Source organism: Mus pahari, chromosome 15 (assembly GCF_900095145.1).
Source record: "Mus pahari chromosome 15, PAHARI_EIJ_v1.1, whole genome shotgun sequence".
NCBI classification, from domain to species: Eukaryota; Metazoa; Chordata; class Mammalia; order Rodentia; family Muridae; genus Mus; species Mus pahari.
Window position 1 is genome coordinate 56,286,193 of NC_034604.1, and position 19,621 is coordinate 56,305,813.

The 19,621-nt window shown below is 42.8% G+C and overlaps 2 protein-coding genes across 10 annotated transcripts in view; one reads left to right on the forward strand and one right to left on the reverse strand.

Annotated features, from left to right (window-relative positions):
* The window catches only part of Htr4 (5-hydroxytryptamine receptor 4), a 181,122-nt gene extending 178,224 nt beyond the window's left edge, over positions 1-2,898 (forward strand). For 2 of the 3 annotated variants that reach the window (XM_029546963.1, XM_029546964.1), the window contains exon 7: positions 2,662-2,811. Coding sequence is in view for 1 of the 3 variants with exons in the window: in XM_021214464.2 (XP_021070123.1) it covers positions 2,662-2,749 (88 nt within the window). In the remaining 2 variants the exon portion in view is untranslated. Of the gene's footprint in view, positions 1-2,661 lie in introns of all 3 variants that reach the window. The other variant, XM_021214464.2, reaches the window with a different exon arrangement.
* A 6,656-nt stretch (positions 2,899-9,554) lies between these two features.
* The window catches only part of Fbxo38 (F-box protein 38), a 45,617-nt gene continuing 35,550 nt past the window's right edge, over positions 9,555-19,621 (reverse strand). For 2 of the 7 annotated variants that reach the window (XM_029546920.1, XM_029546917.1), the window contains exons 16-22: positions 16,702-16,799; positions 16,442-16,544; positions 13,349-13,515; positions 12,168-12,313; positions 11,517-11,620; positions 11,082-11,195; positions 9,589-10,377 (exon numbers count right to left, since the gene is read on the reverse strand). In XM_029546920.1, coding sequence (XP_029402780.1) covers positions 10,199-10,377; positions 11,082-11,195; positions 11,517-11,620; positions 12,168-12,313; positions 13,349-13,515; positions 16,442-16,544; positions 16,702-16,799 — 911 coding nt within the window. In that variant the 3' untranslated portion in view covers positions 9,589-10,198. Of the gene's footprint in view, positions 10,378-11,081; positions 11,196-11,516; positions 11,621-12,167; positions 12,314-13,348; positions 13,516-16,441; positions 16,545-16,701; positions 16,803-19,621 lie in introns of all 7 variants that reach the window. The other 5 variants (XM_029546915.1, XM_029546916.1, XM_029546919.1 and 2 more) reach the window with 4 other exon arrangements.

Below are 19,621 nucleotides of genomic sequence, written 5' to 3' on the forward strand. Positions count from 1 at the left end.
TTCTCCTTCTCCTCCTTCTCCTTCTCCTTCTCCTTCTCCTTCTCCTTCTCCTCCTCCTCCTCCTCCTCCTCCTCCTCCTCCTCCTCCTTCTTATTACTTTTTTGCTGTTTTTTCTGTACAGGAATCTAGAGGGAATGGTTATAACTCAGGTGTAGAGCGTAGCCTCGTTTGCAGAGCTACTTGGTTCTGAGCCACTAATCCATGTCAGTCCATTCAGTAATGCTGCTCATGAGCCAGGCCAATAGGTGTGGTTCTGATGAGGGTCTAGCCCAGGTCCTGCCACTTACTCACGATGCATCTCATGATCTGACTTCAGCATCTCTGGGACTGGTGTTTCTTCATTGTGCAGTTCTGGCTTTTTTGCCTGCCTGGCACTGCCTGCTAAACTTCAGTGTTTTTAAAAGGGCCTATGGGACCGAAGAGCAATCAATTCATCACAGATTGATTACAGTGTGTGCTTGCAAATCAGGTGTGCAATTTTCATAATGGTGGAAGAAAAAGCAAAACAAGGAATTTTCTAGGCCTTGAGGTCTTCTAGGTGTACCCAGCAAAGGAAATAAAGGAGGGAAATGCTTGAACCATTTGAAGCTGTGTATGTACGGCCACCAACATGACACACTCTTCACTTTATGAGCTATGGAGGAGATGTATTTGAAACTGTGTTAACTTTGCATACTGAGCCTCTGGAATGTGCCAGTCCTGCACTTTGTACTTCCTTCTCTAGGCAGTGATACTGTGAGGACTATATCCTACCCTCCACTGCACAGGAGAAAGAAGATGAGTAGTGAGGGGAAACAATTCACCAAATGTCACATAATCAGTGACTGGCAGAGCCTGATTGGATGCTGAGTCTGTCAGGATCCACTGGAAGTCTTAGTGTGTTGCACAGCACAGCATTTCTAGATGATGAGATACACAAACACAGTGTGAGAGATGCTTCAAGGGTAAATCCAGCAAGATGGAAAGTTACATACTGCTGAGGCTAATGTCTCTATATCCGGAATCTGATTGCTTCTCATTGCCTGGGTCACAGCACCATCTTCCTTCTCTCCCCCGAGTTGCTGCTGCCAAACATTAAGTCATCTTGCTGTCCAGCATCCTTCTATCAACTGTCACGAGCCATAGAATTGGCATTTCAGTGGCTGATGAGTCATGTGTATGGCATAGCACTCCCACGGAGTACTGAAACTGGAAAATTCTCATTTCCTGCTGACCTTCTACTTCCTGTGTATTAGTGTTCAGTGCATTCTGCACAGGATTTTAGCCCAGTCAATGGCTGTACCATAGAACTCGGAGTGTAGTAAGGTACAGCATCTAGTCTCATGTAGATGCCTTCTAAGGTGTTTTCACAATGATTACATTGCCTAATAATACACTTGCCAGGATGTATATCTGTCATTAAGCAAAGTATGAGTATACTCTCAAGAGAACTTCGGGCCAGAACAAGCCTATTCCAAGATCATTTGGACCAGTGCTTTGCTCAAACGCCTCCCCAGGCAGTAAAAAGCCAGAGGACCTCACAGGGATCTGTAAGGTTGCCTCACCCCAGTGTTGGTCCTGGTTATCTTGAAGATGTCATGTCCCTCCACTCCTCCTTTGTCCCATGCCCTGCTCTAATCCCTGCTGTTCTTCCAAACTGCAGCCAAGATGTAGCTTAGCAACATCTGCACAAACCTGCAGAGCAGCATGCACTGAAGACGCAAGGCATTGTAGCACAGCTCTGAGTCCACTGTCCCTGGAGACTGGGAGGGATGCTCAACTGCTCATAGTAGGCTGTAGGACTGCGAACACCCTATGTGTGCTCGCTCCTCTACCTGAAATGTATTTATTCCTGTAGTTGCTAAAATTCCTTCCTAGTGGGAGACATAGCAGTGTCTACCCCTTCTCGTAATGTCCCAATAACATACTGAGGCACAATTCCACCAAAGTTAATTCTGGGGAACCAATGATTGATTATATTGGGCTTTCTTACAGAGCATAAATAGGAGGAGTGTACTTGCAAGAGTGTGGCCACTTCTCCCCCACCCACCCCCCACTCCCTCTCCACATGCTCCCCCTTAGCCATGCACAGTTATCAGTTGGTACAGAGGCAGCTGGATACTCAGGAAGGGGAGGGTATAAATTGTCAGTAATCCCAGATGGGATGATTGTTTTTTCCAAAGGGGGCACAGATAAAGGCCCTAAGATGGCAGTTGCTTGGAGGACTGTCAATCACTATGCCAGGTGTATACATTTTCCCCTTCAATCCAGGTTTCAGGGTGTAGTCTGAATTTTGGAAACCACAGTAGATAAACATTTTAACACAGGCATCAGAAAACTCCCAGAAGGATTTACCCAGGGCCAGTTTGCAGTTGATCACAGGTCTACTCTGACCAGTGGCCCAGGAAACACCTTGGAAAACAAAATCCGGGTCCTTGTCTTAGCTCTGTCATCTACTCTCTCACATCCTAGGCCTGTTTTCCCTAGGACTCCATTTTCCTACCTACACAATCTAGGTGAGCTCTTTGGTCTTTCCCTCGCTGTAAAGTTCCATTCTACTCCATTCTCACCTCTGTACCTCCTCAAACACATGCAAGATAGGGGGCAGAGAGTAGAAATGCCTTTGAAGGATGCCTGGTGAATTCTCATGCCTTCTTCTTCTTCTTTTTTTTTCCTCTTTAGGTATACAGTTTTGCACAGTAGGCATCACCAGGAACTGGAGAAATTGCCCATACACAATGACCCAGAGTCCCTGGAATCATGCTTTTGATTGAAGACATGGCTTTCCATTTAGCCATCCATCCCCATCTGTGTCTGCATGAACAGGCTACTCTGGAATCACTCCTGACCCTGGGCATCACCAGTGAAGCATGAAGCACAGGGAAGCAGGGTCCAGTGAAGGTACAGAAGACAGCGTTGAGTGGGACCTGAACCCAGCACATCAAGGATGTCAGAACTGTGTGGGGATTTCAGATGTCATCGAACCCAGCGTCTTACCCAGAGCCTAAGTGGCTTCTCCCATTGCATACTGACACGTGGTCAGTCTCTGCTCACACCTCTCCAGGGACAGGAGCGCACTACCTCCTAATGTGCTGGGGATGCTCTAATTGTGTGGAAGTCCTGCCATTCATCGGCACACAAGTCCTGCTGTCTGGCTTCTGTAGGGGCAGTGCAGTCGGTCTCTCTTCGTTGAACTCCTTCCTCTTCCTCTTCTCACTGGACATCCTCTTGACGTACTTTGGTGGACTCCAAATGTCTGTCTGGAAGCTCTGAAGTACTTACATGGAAGGCATCAGGATTTTTGGTTTACACCATTAACATCTCTCTCTCTCTCTCTCTCTCTCTCTCTCTCTCTCTCTCTCTCTCTCTCTCTCTCTCTCTCTCTCTCTCTCTCTCTCTCTCCCTGTTCCTCTTCCTGTCCTTCTCCCTCTCCCTCCACCATCACCCCCCCATCTCTTTGTCAATTATAGCATACCACTTGAGGTAATAGTTCTCCCTTGAGGATAGAGCTCCCTTGAAGACAGCTCCTCCCTCCCTCCCTCCCTCCCTCTTTCCTTCTTTCTCTCCCTTTCTTTCTTTCTTTCTTTCTTTCTTTCTTTCTTTCTTTCTTTCTTTCTTTCTTTCTTTCTTCTGACAAAGACCAGTTTGATTTACTGCTGGTGAGACAGAGGGAACTGGGAAGGTAAACATCTGGGAAGGTAAACATGACCTGGCACCCTTACAGGATATGTCAGGAGTAGCAACCAAGTTTTCCTTGCCCTGTTTTAACCCCTCATTCTTTCTCTTTCTTTTCTCTCCCCAACATCCATCCTTATCCCTTCCTCCCTTTCTTTTACCTTTTTGAGACAAGGTTTCTGATAGCCCTGGCTGTCCTCAAACTCACTGTGTAGCTGAGGCTGAACTGAACTCTTGATTCTCCTACCTCCATCTCTCAAGTGCTAGGGTCACAGTGAAATGCTACACCAAGTTCTACTTGCCTTTCTACTTCCGGTGATGTCAGGTCTCAATTGCTTCCTTGTCCTTGTTTAATCTATAGGAAGAATTCATCATCTGTCCTTCTTTTCCCTGTCTTCAGATACAGTGAGAAAAGGTAGCCCATCCCCCACAAAGGGATGAAGTGACCGCCTGTCTAGGTTTAACACTGGAAGTCTCATATCCCAAGACACTCCACAGCCCTTGGCAAATTCAAGATAGTCACCACCCTTATTGGGACCCTCGTAGTAAACCTCTTAGAACTGAGTCCTCCTATACTGAAAACTAGTAAATCACTTAGATCCTTTTCTGTCTTTTCATGAAACATTGAAGGGACCAGGAATGGCAAGGCATGGGAATAACCCAATTTCAAAGTCACAAGACAAGACTGGATTCATTCCATCTGCAGAGCTGCTAACCTAGCAGTGAGTCCATGCATGGCTTCCAGGAATCCAGATGATGCAGCGTGCGTGTGGAAGACTTAGAAGACACATAGCTGCCCAGGGTTCAAGGAGACCTAAATTTGCCTTCTTCTCATGAACATCCCCTTTCAGGAAGCCCGTGGAGTTAAGAAGAGATTTTACTGGGGAAGACAGTGTTGTTATCCAGCTCCTCAGGCCGGATGAAAATTGGCAATCACTTGGATGCTTAATGAAGTCTGTGTCCACACCTAGGATAAATGGGTTCACTGTGCTTTCTCTCCACTTGACTTTGCAGCCTGTAAGAATGCCAGGTTCTGAAGGTCCCACCCCAACCTGATGGGAGACAGACTGATTCAAGGTTCAGAGGCCCTCACAAAAGGGAAACGGATTGTTAGTTCTTTGCCATTGTCCTGGAGAAGACTTGGTAAGGTCTGGTCTAAGGCCCAGGCTTTGAGGGAGTTAAGGTTTCAGTTCCTGGGAACCCAGCTTCCCCTCTGAAGGGCTGTGGTTATCAGTCCTAAGGCAGCGGTGTCTCAGGTATTCCGTGTTCCCTTTTAGAGTTTTCTGATTTAGCTTGCTACTGACCTTGGTCATTCTCCTTCTGCAGACAGTATATAAGATGCTGCAGTTCTTCATAGGCTAGCTCAGCTTAATGCAGCTCGTGCAATATCTTCCAACTCCAGGTTTCCTATCTTCTCATCTGGCCATCTCAATTAGACCACTGTCACTGAAGAAACACAGACTGGTCTATGTCACCAACCTTCTCCATTAGCAACTAGAAAGTAAAAGAAATAAAACCAATGATGTATTGGTAAAACCAAAAAACAAACAAACAAACAAACAAAAAATGAGATTTCACCTTCTCCTCCCACAAATATTTTTATTTCCTCCTGCTGCCAACTTGCTCTGTCTGGAAGCAAATAACTATCTGGGAAATGGGGGAGGGTGGGGGAGGGAGGAGACTGACTGAGGGGCCAGAGAGTGAAGACAACAAAATTACCTTCAATATTGTCTTCAAGTGAGAACAAAATGTCTTCTTGGTGCTGTACTATTTCTGTGGTATTGTGGCTCTCTTAGTGAGAGATGGACGGTGCTTTTCTCTTTTTTTTTTTTCCTATTATTCTCTATTACTTCAATTTGCTGTGGTCAAACTCGGCTCCAAAATACTGGACCTAGGAGGAACACCAAGGCCAGGGCGCTTGGCTCTTTTGGCCAAAAGTTGTCCTATTTCCAAACAATCTAGGAAACTAAGACTAAGTATTTGATTTGAATGTAAACAGTGCAGGGACAGACTTGAAGATCTGGGTTAGGCACACTGTTGTGCTGGCCCTGAGCGGGCCAAAAGGAAGATGGTCTCTGAGCCAGGTGGATCTGTGCAAACCCTCCTTCCAACATAGATTCCCAAAGGCCACTGTTACAAGTTTTGCTAAATACATGCTTTGCTTTGTACTGCTAATTCTATACCATCCGCATTTCACTCACCGACATTTAGGTTTAGAAGGAGACAATTTTATCAGATCCCAAAAAAATAGAAAGTCAGTTTTATGTACTGTAAGTAGAAGGTAGCCATAGAGATAAACTAATAAAAAATAAAACCAAATTCCTAAATTCTAACCAGATGTCAATACTTGGAGAGTGTGCCCTGCCTCTGCACATTCCAGGAGGACAAACCTTTCAGCAGTCCACCTAGCTCCTCTGTACAAGGTGAAAGTATTGAGAGAGAGATTTAGAGAGTGAATTGCAAACTATAGAAATTCACTTAATACAAGTAACATTCCATAGTTTTGGAAACAAAGACAGAAGGAAAACCCATCTGCTTAATATTTTTATTAGTATTATATTTAACTCAGGTTAAGTCCCTTCCCTCCTTTTTATTTTAGCTCCTTTGAACTTAATAGTAAGTAATAAGAGAACAGTAAGAGAAGCTGGCATCTAACATGCTTCTTTCTGTCAAGCATTTGGTTAGCACTTTCCATGGATTTCCTCATAAAAACCTTTCCTACAAGTACCAAAATGACTCCCTCCTTGAAAATGAGCAAACCTCAGCCGAGATAATGATGTGCCTGACCTGACGAGTATGGATGTGGAATGTAGGCCCAGGCCTCCCGATTCTAAAGTGCCACCGTCTAAAGCATTCTCAGTGGTGGTCAATGGTAGGATGCACGCTCACTACATTGAAGTATTAGGCTGTGCCAGGAGACAGCAGGGGACAAGCTCATTGCTCACATGGCCTAAGTACTTTCTCTCCCATATTGATAACCTTGGGACCCAAACCTGTGCCTGTTCTGGTCCGAGTTCTGCCATTCACTTGCCCTCTTTTCTCCTGCGTATTGTTTCCATAATTCAATGTTGGGGGTATTCTTGCCCATGACAGAGCTGTAGGAAGGCCCTGTGCAATGATCTTTCTGAATCTCCAGGACTCAGAGCCTGAGGTTACCGAATAGCCAGCAGCAGACTGAGAGGCAAATGGGTGAGCCCCGAATACTGCCAATGTCAGTGTTGCCCTGTGGAAGGCAATTTGAATTCTCCTTAATTTTTGGTTGAAATGAAACTCTATTTGGGTCCAAGCCCAATTTTCCCAGTGAGTATCCATTCACCCCTATAAGCACTTTACAATCTGCTCTGTCTCAGAGCCTCACAACAGCTTGAGGGTGAGGGGAGAATTATTGATTCAATTTTACAGGCAAGACTTTTTCACAGCAAGTGACTTACTTGCCCAAAGACATATGGCAGAAGCCCGATGGAAAACACATTGGGTCCTCCTATCATAAGTGCAGTGCTTGTTTTCCACCTACATAAATTATGGTCTATATAAAATGATAAATTTAGGCAATCCACTTCCACTGTAAAAAGTCCCCATAACACAGATACAGTAAATACTCTTGACCCTAGCTCACTCCCACTTCACTCCCAAGGTGTGTGTGTGGGTGTGTGGGGGGTGTTGTTATCACTTGGCATATGCAGTTCAGTACTTTGTGGTTTTGTTTGCCGTTCTATCTGAATAAGGTGATCCTGTATGTAATCTGCTACTTGCCCTTCAATAGGAAACCCCAGACATCAGTTCCCATCAGCACTTGTGTGCTTCACACTGTAAGCCTTGCAGAGTAATTCCACTTTCCACTGCATCCAATGTCTTCCACAGGGATCAGGGGGACTGGTTTCAGAATGAAGCGGTAGTGCAGAAAGCAGTTGTCCTGCTGGAAAAAGACAGCCCCACAATGGGTCTCTTTCAGCTTCCTTCCTCTTGGAGGGACTGACGTGTCTTTGGAGTCAGACTCTGCTTCCGGTAATCCCTAAGTGTCTGCTTTTGACGTCATCTAAACTGCTAAACTGGATGTACATGTGTTAGTGTTGTGACAAGCTTAGGAGGTATTCAGTAATCAACCCTCAAAAGGCTCTAAATGCCTCTGTGGCCTGCCTAGTTCGCATAATTACTGTCCTAGGATATGGTTTAAGAGACATCATGGGACTATTAGGGGAGGATAAAAAAAAAACACGAATATAAACTGGCAACACACACACACACACACACACACACACACACGACCAGAAAACTGAACAGCTTTTATAACAAACCTGGGATTATACTGGATGATTTCATTGGACCTTCAGCATTGTCTGATGGGGGTGGGTAACTATCAATCACTTTACACATGAGGAAAAATGAGGCTGCGGCATAGGGCTTGTAACTGTCTCCTGGTCACAGCTGTTGTCTGAGGAAGTTAGAATCTGAACCCAGGACTTCGGACTCCATGTACTTCAAGCATCACATTAGCTGTCCTTTAAAGTATTAGACCCACATACCAGGCAGCATGAGATCTGTGTTTTTTTTTCTGATACTGACACTTGGTCAGAGGTCATCTGTGAATGGCCCTTTAAAAGTAGGCCATTGTACCACAAAGCTGGTGACATAACCAAATGGAGAACTCAGCTCTCCATCAGGGGTAGACAGACTAGCCAAAATGTGGTCTCTAAGCTTTCAGAAGTTTTACTTTTCACTATGTCTGGGTAGAAGTTCAGGAGTCATATTTTGTGATGTATTATGTGAAATTCAAGTTTCTGTCTATAAATAAAGTTTTGTCGTAAAATAGCCATGTTTGTATGTTCTTGACGGCTTTCACACAGTACAGAATGTCTGTGGCCCACTGAACACAAAATACTATCTAGCCCAGTTTGCCGGCCTTGCTATAAAGCAATCTACCTTTTGTAGATTTTGTTTGTTCCTGTACATTTACTACTTAGTATGAGAGAAGGGGAGCCTCCAGTCTTGTTCTCAGGTGTCTCTACCTTTGGAGTCTTTACAGGTGATCTTGGGGCCCCTGTTGTATTTAATGAGTTTGATAGGATGGGCAAACCAAGTAAAGAGCAGTGGTTGGCTGTGGCCGATGTGAGCACTGCTTAGGTGAGTTCCTGGCTAGGGGTACTGCTCGAGTCTTGCTGGGGACTGCAGGTTATTATTCTGCATTTACCTTTTGCCTCGCACTGAGCCGTTGTAATTTCAACAGCGAACGAGTTCAAACAGTAAGCTGAAGAACAGTGCCAGGAAAAGATGAACGACCTGACATTTAAGATTTTTTAAAAATCTTGTAGTTTAAGAATCTTAAAAGCCTTGAGGTAGACTTTGGACCCAGGTACCTGCCACTCGAGAGTCCAGTGTTAGGAAGTCACCAACACTCTTTGTTTTTCTGTCATGAGCAAGTCAGTACAGTTGGGATTGGAAACCCAGATTCCCATCCTACCCAGCCAACACTAAGCTCTTCCCATGTGAGTTTCTTCTATCTCAGCCTCAATCTCTAGAAAGGGAAGGGGCTGTACAAATCCCGAGAGACCCGACATTTTCCTACAGACCATAATTCTTTTTGTCGTTAGCCTTTGGACTCGGAAGCCTGTTAAGGTCACTGATCGGTCAAATGGCAAAGCCACGGTGAGGCACAGAGAGTCAACTACACCATCACTGCTGCAGGGCAGTGTCTGGCCTAGAGAGGAAGGCAGGCAGCTCCTGAAATAGCCTGAGTTATTCCCAGCATTCTGTCACAGTTGTGTGTGCTCTGCATCTAATGACCACACGGTTAACATGGATCAGAGGGTGGCCACTGGCACTGAGTTAGACTCAGCTATACACTGCTTTTCTGTGGAGTATTTGCTACTGTAAATAGCAAGTTTCAAGTCCATGGCAAGAATAAAGTTTTTACTAAATGTTTATTTTTATGTTCAAGATAAAGCATATACACAATTGAATGTGTAAATAAATAACTAGAAATGCTCTGGAAACTCTCTATTTGCCCTTCAGATTTATTTAAGTTCATCAATCTTTTCATGTAAATGAATATGCCAAATATAAACACAAGAAAAGAAGAACTACATCTTAGTACAGAAACATAATCTTCTCTGACTAAGGGTTGAGTTGGCATCGTGGTAACAAAACACACACAAGATACAACACTCTTTAGCAGGGTGACTCAAACAGCTCTGCTGGAGAAGAAAAAGGCACAGACTGAAGGACGAACGTGGTGAGGAGCAGAGGCAAAGGGCTCAGTCGCCTGACACTGAGAACTAAGTCAGGAAAAGAACACAACCACTGCTAAATGATTTGCCTGCCTTCAAATGATGTCTTTAAATTAAGATGTATAAACATAGGATATAAAGATGTTACTTTTGGAAGTATCTTTGTATATTTCTTCTATATATAAATCTTTGTATACAATTTCCATGTTCCTTATATATTTCCTATATAACAAACTGAGCCAGGGCCTCCCAATTCGAAGCCCAAGGTTCCTGTGTAGACTCTTGGCCGCTCTGGGCCAGAAGAGCCAGGAAAGGTCTATTTAAATGTAGTCGTCTTCAACTGGCTCTCCATTGACATCACAGTAGTGAATAAAAATCGCCACTACTCGCTGAAATACGCCCCTCTTCATCTGGCGCATCTCTGAGATCTCCTCTCCTATTGTCTCCATACAAATGTCTGCAGACAACTGTCCTTTCCTTCGAGGAGCATAGATGGTGCCTGGGAAATGGGAAGAGAGGAGAGAGAATTATGGTGGTTAGAATCACCTGGCCCATGAAACACTAGTATATACTAGTGTGTCCTGTTGCTGATGCAAGACTAGTTCGTGAAATTTGTCTTCATGATTACAGTTTTATATCAGATCTGATACCAAGGATAGCAGAGATCTTCAGGCTCCAGGTAAACAGGCAAATAATTAGTACAATTGAGCAACTCTGAAATACCATGTTTGTAAATTCTTCAGTAAAGATCAGTGATTTTCAGGCCTGTCAAATGCAATTCTAGCAACTGGGACTAGGTGTTCGAGGCAAGGCTTGGGCTACATACATGAGAATCTGTAGAAATGCCAACAAGCAAAGTTATAAATTTTATAATAATTAGCTCATGTGCTTTTCAGAGTCCAAAGTTAAATCTCCACTATATATATATATATATATATATATATATATATATATATATATGAAAAAAATAGGAAAATATGAAGGAATTCTCATATGTAGATATATTAGACCCACTATGTATCTCATGTACATGTATTAGAACCACAGTGTTGTAGTCAGGACATTTTCAGGACATGTTAAAATATTAAGGGAAACTAAACCGAAACTCTGCATCATTCTTAATTTATAAACAAAATATTAACTATTTAACATAGTACTGTTGATTCAATCTAGAGAACACAAGTCAAATCAGGTCATAATTACTCTCTTCATCATCTTCAAAGTCATATCTGGCAAAGCTGTTGGGCTCTGCGGCCCGCAGTGACCTCAGCCAAGGGAAGTCGGAAATCATGGAATATGGCGCTCCATCCACAACACCTGAAATAAGCACAGGTGGGAGAGTCCCGTTAGTATGGGGGTGCTGACTTCAGCAAACTGGCCTTAAGCAGGTACAGCTAGATACAGAGCCTGAGTCAGCTGCCTTCAAAGTCATTTCTAACCGTAACTCTTCATTTTCATTCACCTTTTGTGTGTTAACAGATTCTGATTAATCTAGGGATGGCAAAGATACACAGACACACCAATATGGATACAAACCTCTCATTTACCCGATGACTCCTAAGACCCTCTATACCCTAGCATACCCTCCCATCTAGTACACAGCTTACAATTTAGCCCTACAGTCTAGGTAAATCTTACCCTCTAAAGTGTAGATTTCTCTCCCCCAGGGATACTTAGGGTACTTCTTTAAATCCTCTTCAGTCCGAGTGGCTTCCAGGAAGAATTCATATTTAATGAGCTCTCTGGAGGCAACAGAAAAAACAAACAAACAAACAAACAAGTAAACAGACTATGACAAAGAATGCTGGGTAAAAGCACCTGTCTGGGCAGGACAGGTCTCTGACAGCCCCCGTACCCCACTGGAGAAAGAGTCTGATCGGGTCTAAGATACAGTCTTTATTATCTTCATATCATCTTAAGGAAAGACAACAGGAAGTCTGGTCGAATGGATCCTATGCTGAGGGTAATTAGTACAATGTTTGTCTGACAAAAGAACAAACCACTGTTCTGAAAGTGAAGCATCAGTCTCACAGCCGCCGTTAACTTGATTTCTTTCCCATCCTCCACAGCCCAAGAGAGAACGTGAAACACGCGTGTTGTGTCTATAATTTCTCCTCTGAGTTTGAATAAAATGTTTCACAAATACAGGCATGCTTTTAAAAGTACAACATTTTCTTCATCAGTTTTTTACAATGCAATCATTTATCATAAAGAACCAAGGTCTGACCCCAGGAAGTGTCAACTGGAGAGACAATGAAAAAGGCCTCTGGGGCCCACTGAGCCACTTACTGATTGATGTTGGCTATCGTGTCCATCCAATTGCGGATGCGCACCTTGTTCCGCACGTTGGGAGGATTGCTGAACTCATGGATGATGCAGATGTGATAGGGGTAGGGGCCGCTGAAAAGCTTCTGCTCCAGAGTTAGTGTATCTACCTGGAGACGACACCAGAAAAAGGTCTTTGGGCTACGATTAAGGCTAGGACACCTGTCTCCAAGACCCTGAAAAGCTTCCATTTTGAACCCCCCTGGCAGATGTGAAACTGGAATAACAAGCTCTGTCTCAGAGTACAGCCTGCCGTGTTTGGATGAAGACAGCAAATTCCCTACATGGCTGACTCAGCCATTCCCTCCTCTCCCTAACTGCTTTTAAAGGAGCTGGTAAGTTAGAGAGGGCTGAATCAGGAACTCATCTCCAGCCACTACACATCTTCTGAGATGGCCTTAACTGGTGTCATCACAGGCTGCACTACAGAACTGAGTGTGGAAAGTCAGCCCTAGCAGAACAACGGCTAGGCTTGCCTCCTTGTCAATTCTGCGTTGCCAGGACTCTCTCATGGATGCCTTTCCCCTCTAGCTCTGCACTATCTTCTTGCTTTTAGTAGGGCATGAGCTTAACTCCTTTAGAGAAAGGTAAACTTCCTAGAGGAAGTCTACTTGTAAGCAGGGAACCAGTTTTGAGCACTTATGAATTTGATGAACTGATTTTAAGGGTCTTAATTGCAGAATCCAGGAGATGTTTAATATTTCCTTTTAGTAACAAGCATTATCCTACATATATACTTATTAGTTATACTACTGCTTATGAAATACCAGCAACTGTTCTAGTATATATATTAAAATAGCACAAAACTGTAAGTATAATTCTAATTTTACATATAAGAAATTGAAAGACAAAAGTTAAAGAACTTGCTCTATGTCAAAGCAGAATCTGAACCAGGAATTCTGTGATCTGAGCACATACTTAGTCAACAGTCAACTTCCCACTTGCTAAATGAGTACTATGTAAATGCTAACAATACTTAAAGATCTAGTAGAAAAGCTTTAAAAAGCAATACTGACAGGACAATATGGCTCAGCTATAAAAACTCCAGAGATTTTAAAGAATCATTACTGAGAGTTGAACAAAACGGACCAAATAAACAAACATTAGCACGATGTGACCTTATCCTAAAAAGCAGAGCTTGTTACCTGCTGCATTGGGCGCAGGTAGATGATCCGGTTCCTCTCCGGAGGCATCCTCAGTATTTGGTCTAGTACCTGATCCATATTTAGTTTCTTGCACTGTGCATAGTCAAATCGGTTTACAATCGGTGCATTTTCTACCTTTAAATGCTTCAGTACCCTGCACCTGGTAGCTACAGAATAAAACAATAAGCTCTATAAATAATTTATAGAAGAGTGAAAGCATATTCTGGAAGCATCTCTGGAAAAATAGTAGCACAGGCACTGTGCTTGTAGACACAGCTACTACCTTGGGCATACATAGCAGTTAAGATCTGACAACATAACTCGGGTCAGAAGAAGTCGGCAGTTCTCATGGTAGAGGGACATCAAGGCCCTCCTTGCCTCTGCTGTTGCCTACTAAAGAAGTTAAGTCCTGGAAGTTGGCCTGCCCAAATAGGTAGGAACTGCCCAGGAACCATTTCTTTAATAATCAAGTTTATGGAATGTGACATGACTATACAGCTAAAGGTCACTCCTGGAAGAATTCACAAATATTACCTTGTATTTAATGATAGGAATTGAACAGTTAATTTTAATTCCTGCAACAACATAGAAGCAGCATCTTGAGAAAAAGCACAGAAATCTGGTTTCTAAAATCGTTGGCTATCCATTTCAGTACTATGGCAAGATCTACTGAATGGTCATCTAAAACATGATTCTTCTTCCAGTTTAATCCAGCAGACACAAGTCAGAGCAAAGTGTCTGCTACTCACTACACTTCACTAAATTACCAACTGCACCCCAGCCTGCTTCTTCCTTGGTTTCAATTGCCTAGTTCAACTTCAGAGAGAATTAAATGGATGTGATTATAAAGCCACAAGGCTGAATTGTTCAACCTTTTAAACTTTTCACAAAGGCATCTTCTACAAGAGCCTCAACGTAAGCATCATCACCTTCCAAAGCACTGTACCCTGGAACTAACTTCCATGTCTAAACAGTACCAGCAGCCTGTCTTCAGGCTCTGACATGCAGAGAAAGAGGGAATTCAATAGAAATAAAGACAAAAGAGAGAGGACCCAGATCGGATGGCTCTGTGCTGTAAAATCAGACACAGTTAAGGAATAATCTAATCTCATTTTGGCACCTCATCTGCCATTGACTTAGCTGTTGTCTAGATATGGAACTACATATCTAAGGCCCTGTGTCTCGGGACAAGCTGAACTGAACAACTTGGTTTCAAGGGCAGAAAGCGGGCCTGAGGACACATCAGTAGGTTAGGAAGATAGAGAAGAATCGTGGGGCAAGGCCCAGCAGTAAAGCCAGTGACACTCTCTAAGAAGTGCTTCACTGCTGACAGGAAGGGATAGCTAACAGAGCATCGGGAGGCTCCCAGACACAGACAGCGGAGTCCTGAGCAACCGTCAGGGGTACAAGCCTGCTGTGCACCCTTCAGCGCTTTGTTTCAGAAACTCAAAAAGGAGGTAGTGACTTGATTGATATTCTATGGGGAAAAACTTGTGGTTGAAATAAAACAAACAAAAAAAATTCAAAATTTTGCAGCTTGAACAGTTTTGACATCCTACAGGATTCAGGAGAGGTCTGATCTGTTCTTTCTCTATTCTCCCAGTTTTATGGTAGGTTTGGAAGGTGCCTTTTAATGGAATTCATGGAATTTCTTTGCTTATCACCAGTACCACAGGAAATGGAAAATGGAAATAATTTGCTTTAACAATATTTTTGCAATACTAACATAGCAGAAAGTTGTGTCTGTGAAATGTTTCCCTGAAAAAAAGGTTTTGCTCTGTGGCCCAGGCTGACACTGGGTTCACAACAATCCTCCTGATTCAGCCTCTTAAGTGCTAACATTACAGGTGTGAGTCATGCCTGGTTGTATAAGGTGTTTTCCAGTAGTCACACCCTGTGTCATGTTGTGTACACACACACACACACACCCACTGCCTTTAACAAAAACAAATGCCAAATGCCATATGATGTAGCCAAAATTGTGTATACTCTACCTACTTCAGAAAATGAACACACAACATGAAATTCGTTTAAGGAAGGGAATATGGCAGATCTTGATCTTTTTTTTTTTTTTTTCTTTTTCTACACACATGATCTCCCTGCGTAGCCTTGGCTGGCCTGGAACTCGCTGTGTAGACCAGGCAGGCTTCACACTCATAGAGTACTGACTACTTTTGCCTCCAGGTTATTTTGGATCAAAGGTGTATGCCATAACCCCAGCCTAGAGTTTTTTTTTTTTAAATAGGGTTATAAAAAATTTAATTTTAAATTTAAAAACTCATTATAAATGGATATAATAAACACCTCAAACTTTAAAATCTCAACCAGAGCAGCCTATATTTGAGACAGACCTGTAGAGAAGGCCAGGGAAGACATGCAGGAGTGTACTAAATGAGAGGCTATGATAGAAACAGAACTGTGGGCATCAGCCTGGAGAATGGGCTGGGAGCAGCAACGACGGGCCAGGAACTAAGGATTTTTCGAGCACGTAACTGAGCACAGAGCAGCAAAGCACCGGGGACCCAGCTACTCTCTCCCCACCCCTTTACACAGCTCATGCCCAGAGGTAAGCTGGGGTGCAGCTGACAGCAGCCTCTTCTGCCACCAAGCCGCTCTGCCACGCCATGGGCAGTTAACTTGCAAGGGGAGGCTGCACACAAAAGGAACAAACTCCAGCATGTGGACTCTCACTACGGGACAATTCTGCAAGAACCATACAACAAAGACAAACTTAAAGACAGCACAAAAGATTCCTGTGAAAAGTAAAAATGTCACTGCTGTACAGGAGAATTCACTTTTGCTTGCTTGGCACTACTGAGGTCTGACCCTAGGATGTCACACATGAGAAGCAGCAAACATTCTACACTGAGCTACATCTCCAGTTGCTACACAAACACATATGCACAGTTTCATTCTTAAACTTTTAAATTTTGTGATTAAATCTTGCTGTGAGGCACAAGCTGACCTTAAATTTGTAAGCCTCCAGCTGCGGACTCCTGGGTAGCTGGCGTTGCAGCCTGCTTCAACTGGTCTGGCGTTAACTCTCTAACGGTTTCATGATGCTTTTATATAAATACAACCCCAGATACATACCATGGATGAACATCATCTTGGGACAGTCTTTCAGTACTAGATCTGTGATTCCACAATTGGTCATTGTGACTCCAACAAGATTTTTGGATTTTAATACAAGAACCTATAATGATAAAAGTTTAGGAGTAAAGAGTTTTCATTGTGACAACCTGGAGGCTGTTAACCAAATTTTCTCTTTAGAACATGGACAGTACAGAAAGCTAAAACTTCCGTTTCTTTGCATGAGCTGGGCTGGATGTTGACAACTGAGCTTGCTTTACCTGTACGTGGTCGTCCTCAATCACAGGGTCACTGGTGCTGGTAGACTTATCTGCAGTTCGCTTTCGTTTCATGGCATGGCATGGCTTTGTTTTGGCAACTTCTATGAAGAAAAAAAAAATGTATCCTTCTTTGCTTCCTCTCATAGAGCAAAGCTTTATCCTAACTCCCGAATCTCAATTTGGTTGTTGACAAAGTTAGGTGACGTTTCTGAAAAAGACTGTCCCAGGCCACGATCACCCCCCCCTACCGTGAGCACCCCATTCTGCATGCCACTCCCAAATCTTACCCATGGTCTTGGCTTTAGCCTGTGACTCATCCCATTATAGACACCTCTGGGGAATTAAACTCATTACTCGCTACTACAAAACCTTCGCAATGGCTGCTGCTTAGTGAATATGTGTCAATCCTGACACTGGAGGCAACGCCTCACTGAACCTCACAGGAACTGTACTGTTCCACTCCTCCGACCTCAACTGTCTCCATTACCTATGTCTGAAGCCATTCATCACTCTACCTGTTTTTGCTCAGAACATCTTTTGTGCCTTCAGGGTTTGAAAGATGTCCCATCTTGGTCATAGTCAATCATCATTTGGTTCTTACAAATTGGTTTGGACCTCTAACTAGTATGTACTGTTCTGTATTTTCCCATATGCCTATCTCCATATTAAGTAAAAGTTAACATAGAGGAAACAACTGTTCTTTTAATGTCAGCCACTATTTAGTAGAATGGAGACTGGCTGAGAACCCTGGCACTTCCCCCCAACACCCTCCCCCCCCCCTCCCGTGCCCTGCGCCGCTCTAAGTGCTTTCCTTTAGTAACTCACTGAACTCTTACAACAGTACTGTAACATAACTTATTTTTAAGTACGGAAGGTAAACTAGTTTGCCACGATGTTAAGTACATACTAAGAGTCAATCCACTCAAACTGGTTCTAGTCACTGGGTTATCAGGCCTTCAATATTTTCTAGAGAGGTTTAACCTCAATTTTATTCTACTAAAATGTTTAATTAAGAATGAATAGAATTTTATTTAAAAGCAAGGTCTAAACATAAACCCACAGACTCTATTAAATCTATGTTGAAAATCTCCTCATTTTTGACATATAATAGTATGCTAGCAACGAGCAAACAGTGAATATAGATAGCCCTGATGCTAATTCATTAACCATCACTCCTATATACACAGATCCTGCCAATGCGTATCAAAGGCTCAGGATTTGACAACATCTTAGAACTAGTCAGTGTTATTTTTAACCTATCAGTTTTCTTGGTTGGAACCTGCAGAATTCTATTATTCCAAACATCTGAAAGTAGATGTTTTGTTGAAGGCAAAATGAGAGACAGTTTTATTCATCCAACCATATCTTGAAGAAACTTCTGGCAAAACTTATCTCCCTGACCAAAAGCCAGTTAAAGGCAGCACATACCACCACCAGGATTCACAGACCTCTTAGAACTTCTCAAGCCATCATCAAAGTGCAAACAAACCAAAGAGGCCTGCTTCAATCATCCAGCAGCCAATGGTGTTCAGCCTTCTCCTACGATCCAACCTCAAGCTTCCCACCTTCCTGATCTGCTCCCCGCTCGCTGCCCTAACAGTGTTCTGGTTATGCGCCCTGCTCTCTACTCGGATGGAATTGGTTATGTTTTGATAAAAGCTATAAAATGAAGCAACAGTTTATTTGTAGATGATTTTGCACAAACGTTTCCACACGTCCAAGGAAAAGGAAACTTCCTATGCCTATTCTTCTTCATGTCTTCCTTCCTGTCAGGGACTACTTCTAATGATTCTGTACTCTCTAGCATCCACGTACCTCATGGCGACTACACTTACTAAGTTTACATCATTCACTCGGCCTCACACTGTGCATAAGACAGTGCAAGAGATTGGGAAGAGAAAGGCAAACAATGTCCCTGCTGTGTGCAGCCCCGCTCTACTGCGCAGATAGACAACAAAACACAGCATTACAAGTGTGGGTGTTAAAGGCGCTCTGGGGAGAAGCAGATCAGACCAGCTTCAGAGCCTCAAGGACAGAGCTCAGCAACTATGAGAATCATTTTAATAAATGCTACTCTTTCACAACCACATTAGGTGTTCTGCGATATGTGTTTTATAAATAAAATACTTTTAGAAAGTTTTGATTTCTTATCTTTCCAGAAAAAATTCTTAAAAGTAAATTGAACATTTGCATGATGTTTTAAAAATATCCAGAACTAATTTATGCACTAAAAAAAGTTATCTCAAACAGAAAAATAAAAATGAGGAAAACAGTAGAAAATGTTAAAATGAAATTTTTCTTGTTTTTATCCAGGGAATTATTTAACATATGAAAAAGTCAGACCATGTGACAGATGAAAATAAAACAGAAAAAGGAATAAGACACCCCCCCCCGAAAGAACCTCAAAGAATAGCAATTAATATAAATGGCTCATGGTTAAAAAAAAAAAAAAGTTTTAAAATCAACTAAAAAACTTCAGAGACAGACACTAAACAACCGAACACACATAATAGTTCTCAAGTAGGAACTCAGTATGGAAAGATGTTTTCATCAGCCAACTTCAAGTTATTACAAACTCTGGCATAACCAAAGAGGACATAAACAGAGGCATTTAATAAATGAGAAGCCGAGACCATCTCTCTAAATCCTATGAGGGCAGGCCTTTCACAGAGTAAGGACAGCTTGTACATCCGACTTCACAGAGTCCAAAACCAGCCAACTAAAGGCTCATAGTGGGTACAGGGTTGAAGTTCAGATTCAGGATGATAAAGAAGTTGAATGTTGGTGTCAGGTGCAAGTGTGACTATCGATGCTACTGAGCTAGCTGCAAACTTCAAAATGGTCATGTTATACATTCTTTTCTATGTTTTTTAAGACTATCATAAAACATCTAAAATTCAAGCTGGGAAAAGTATTTTTA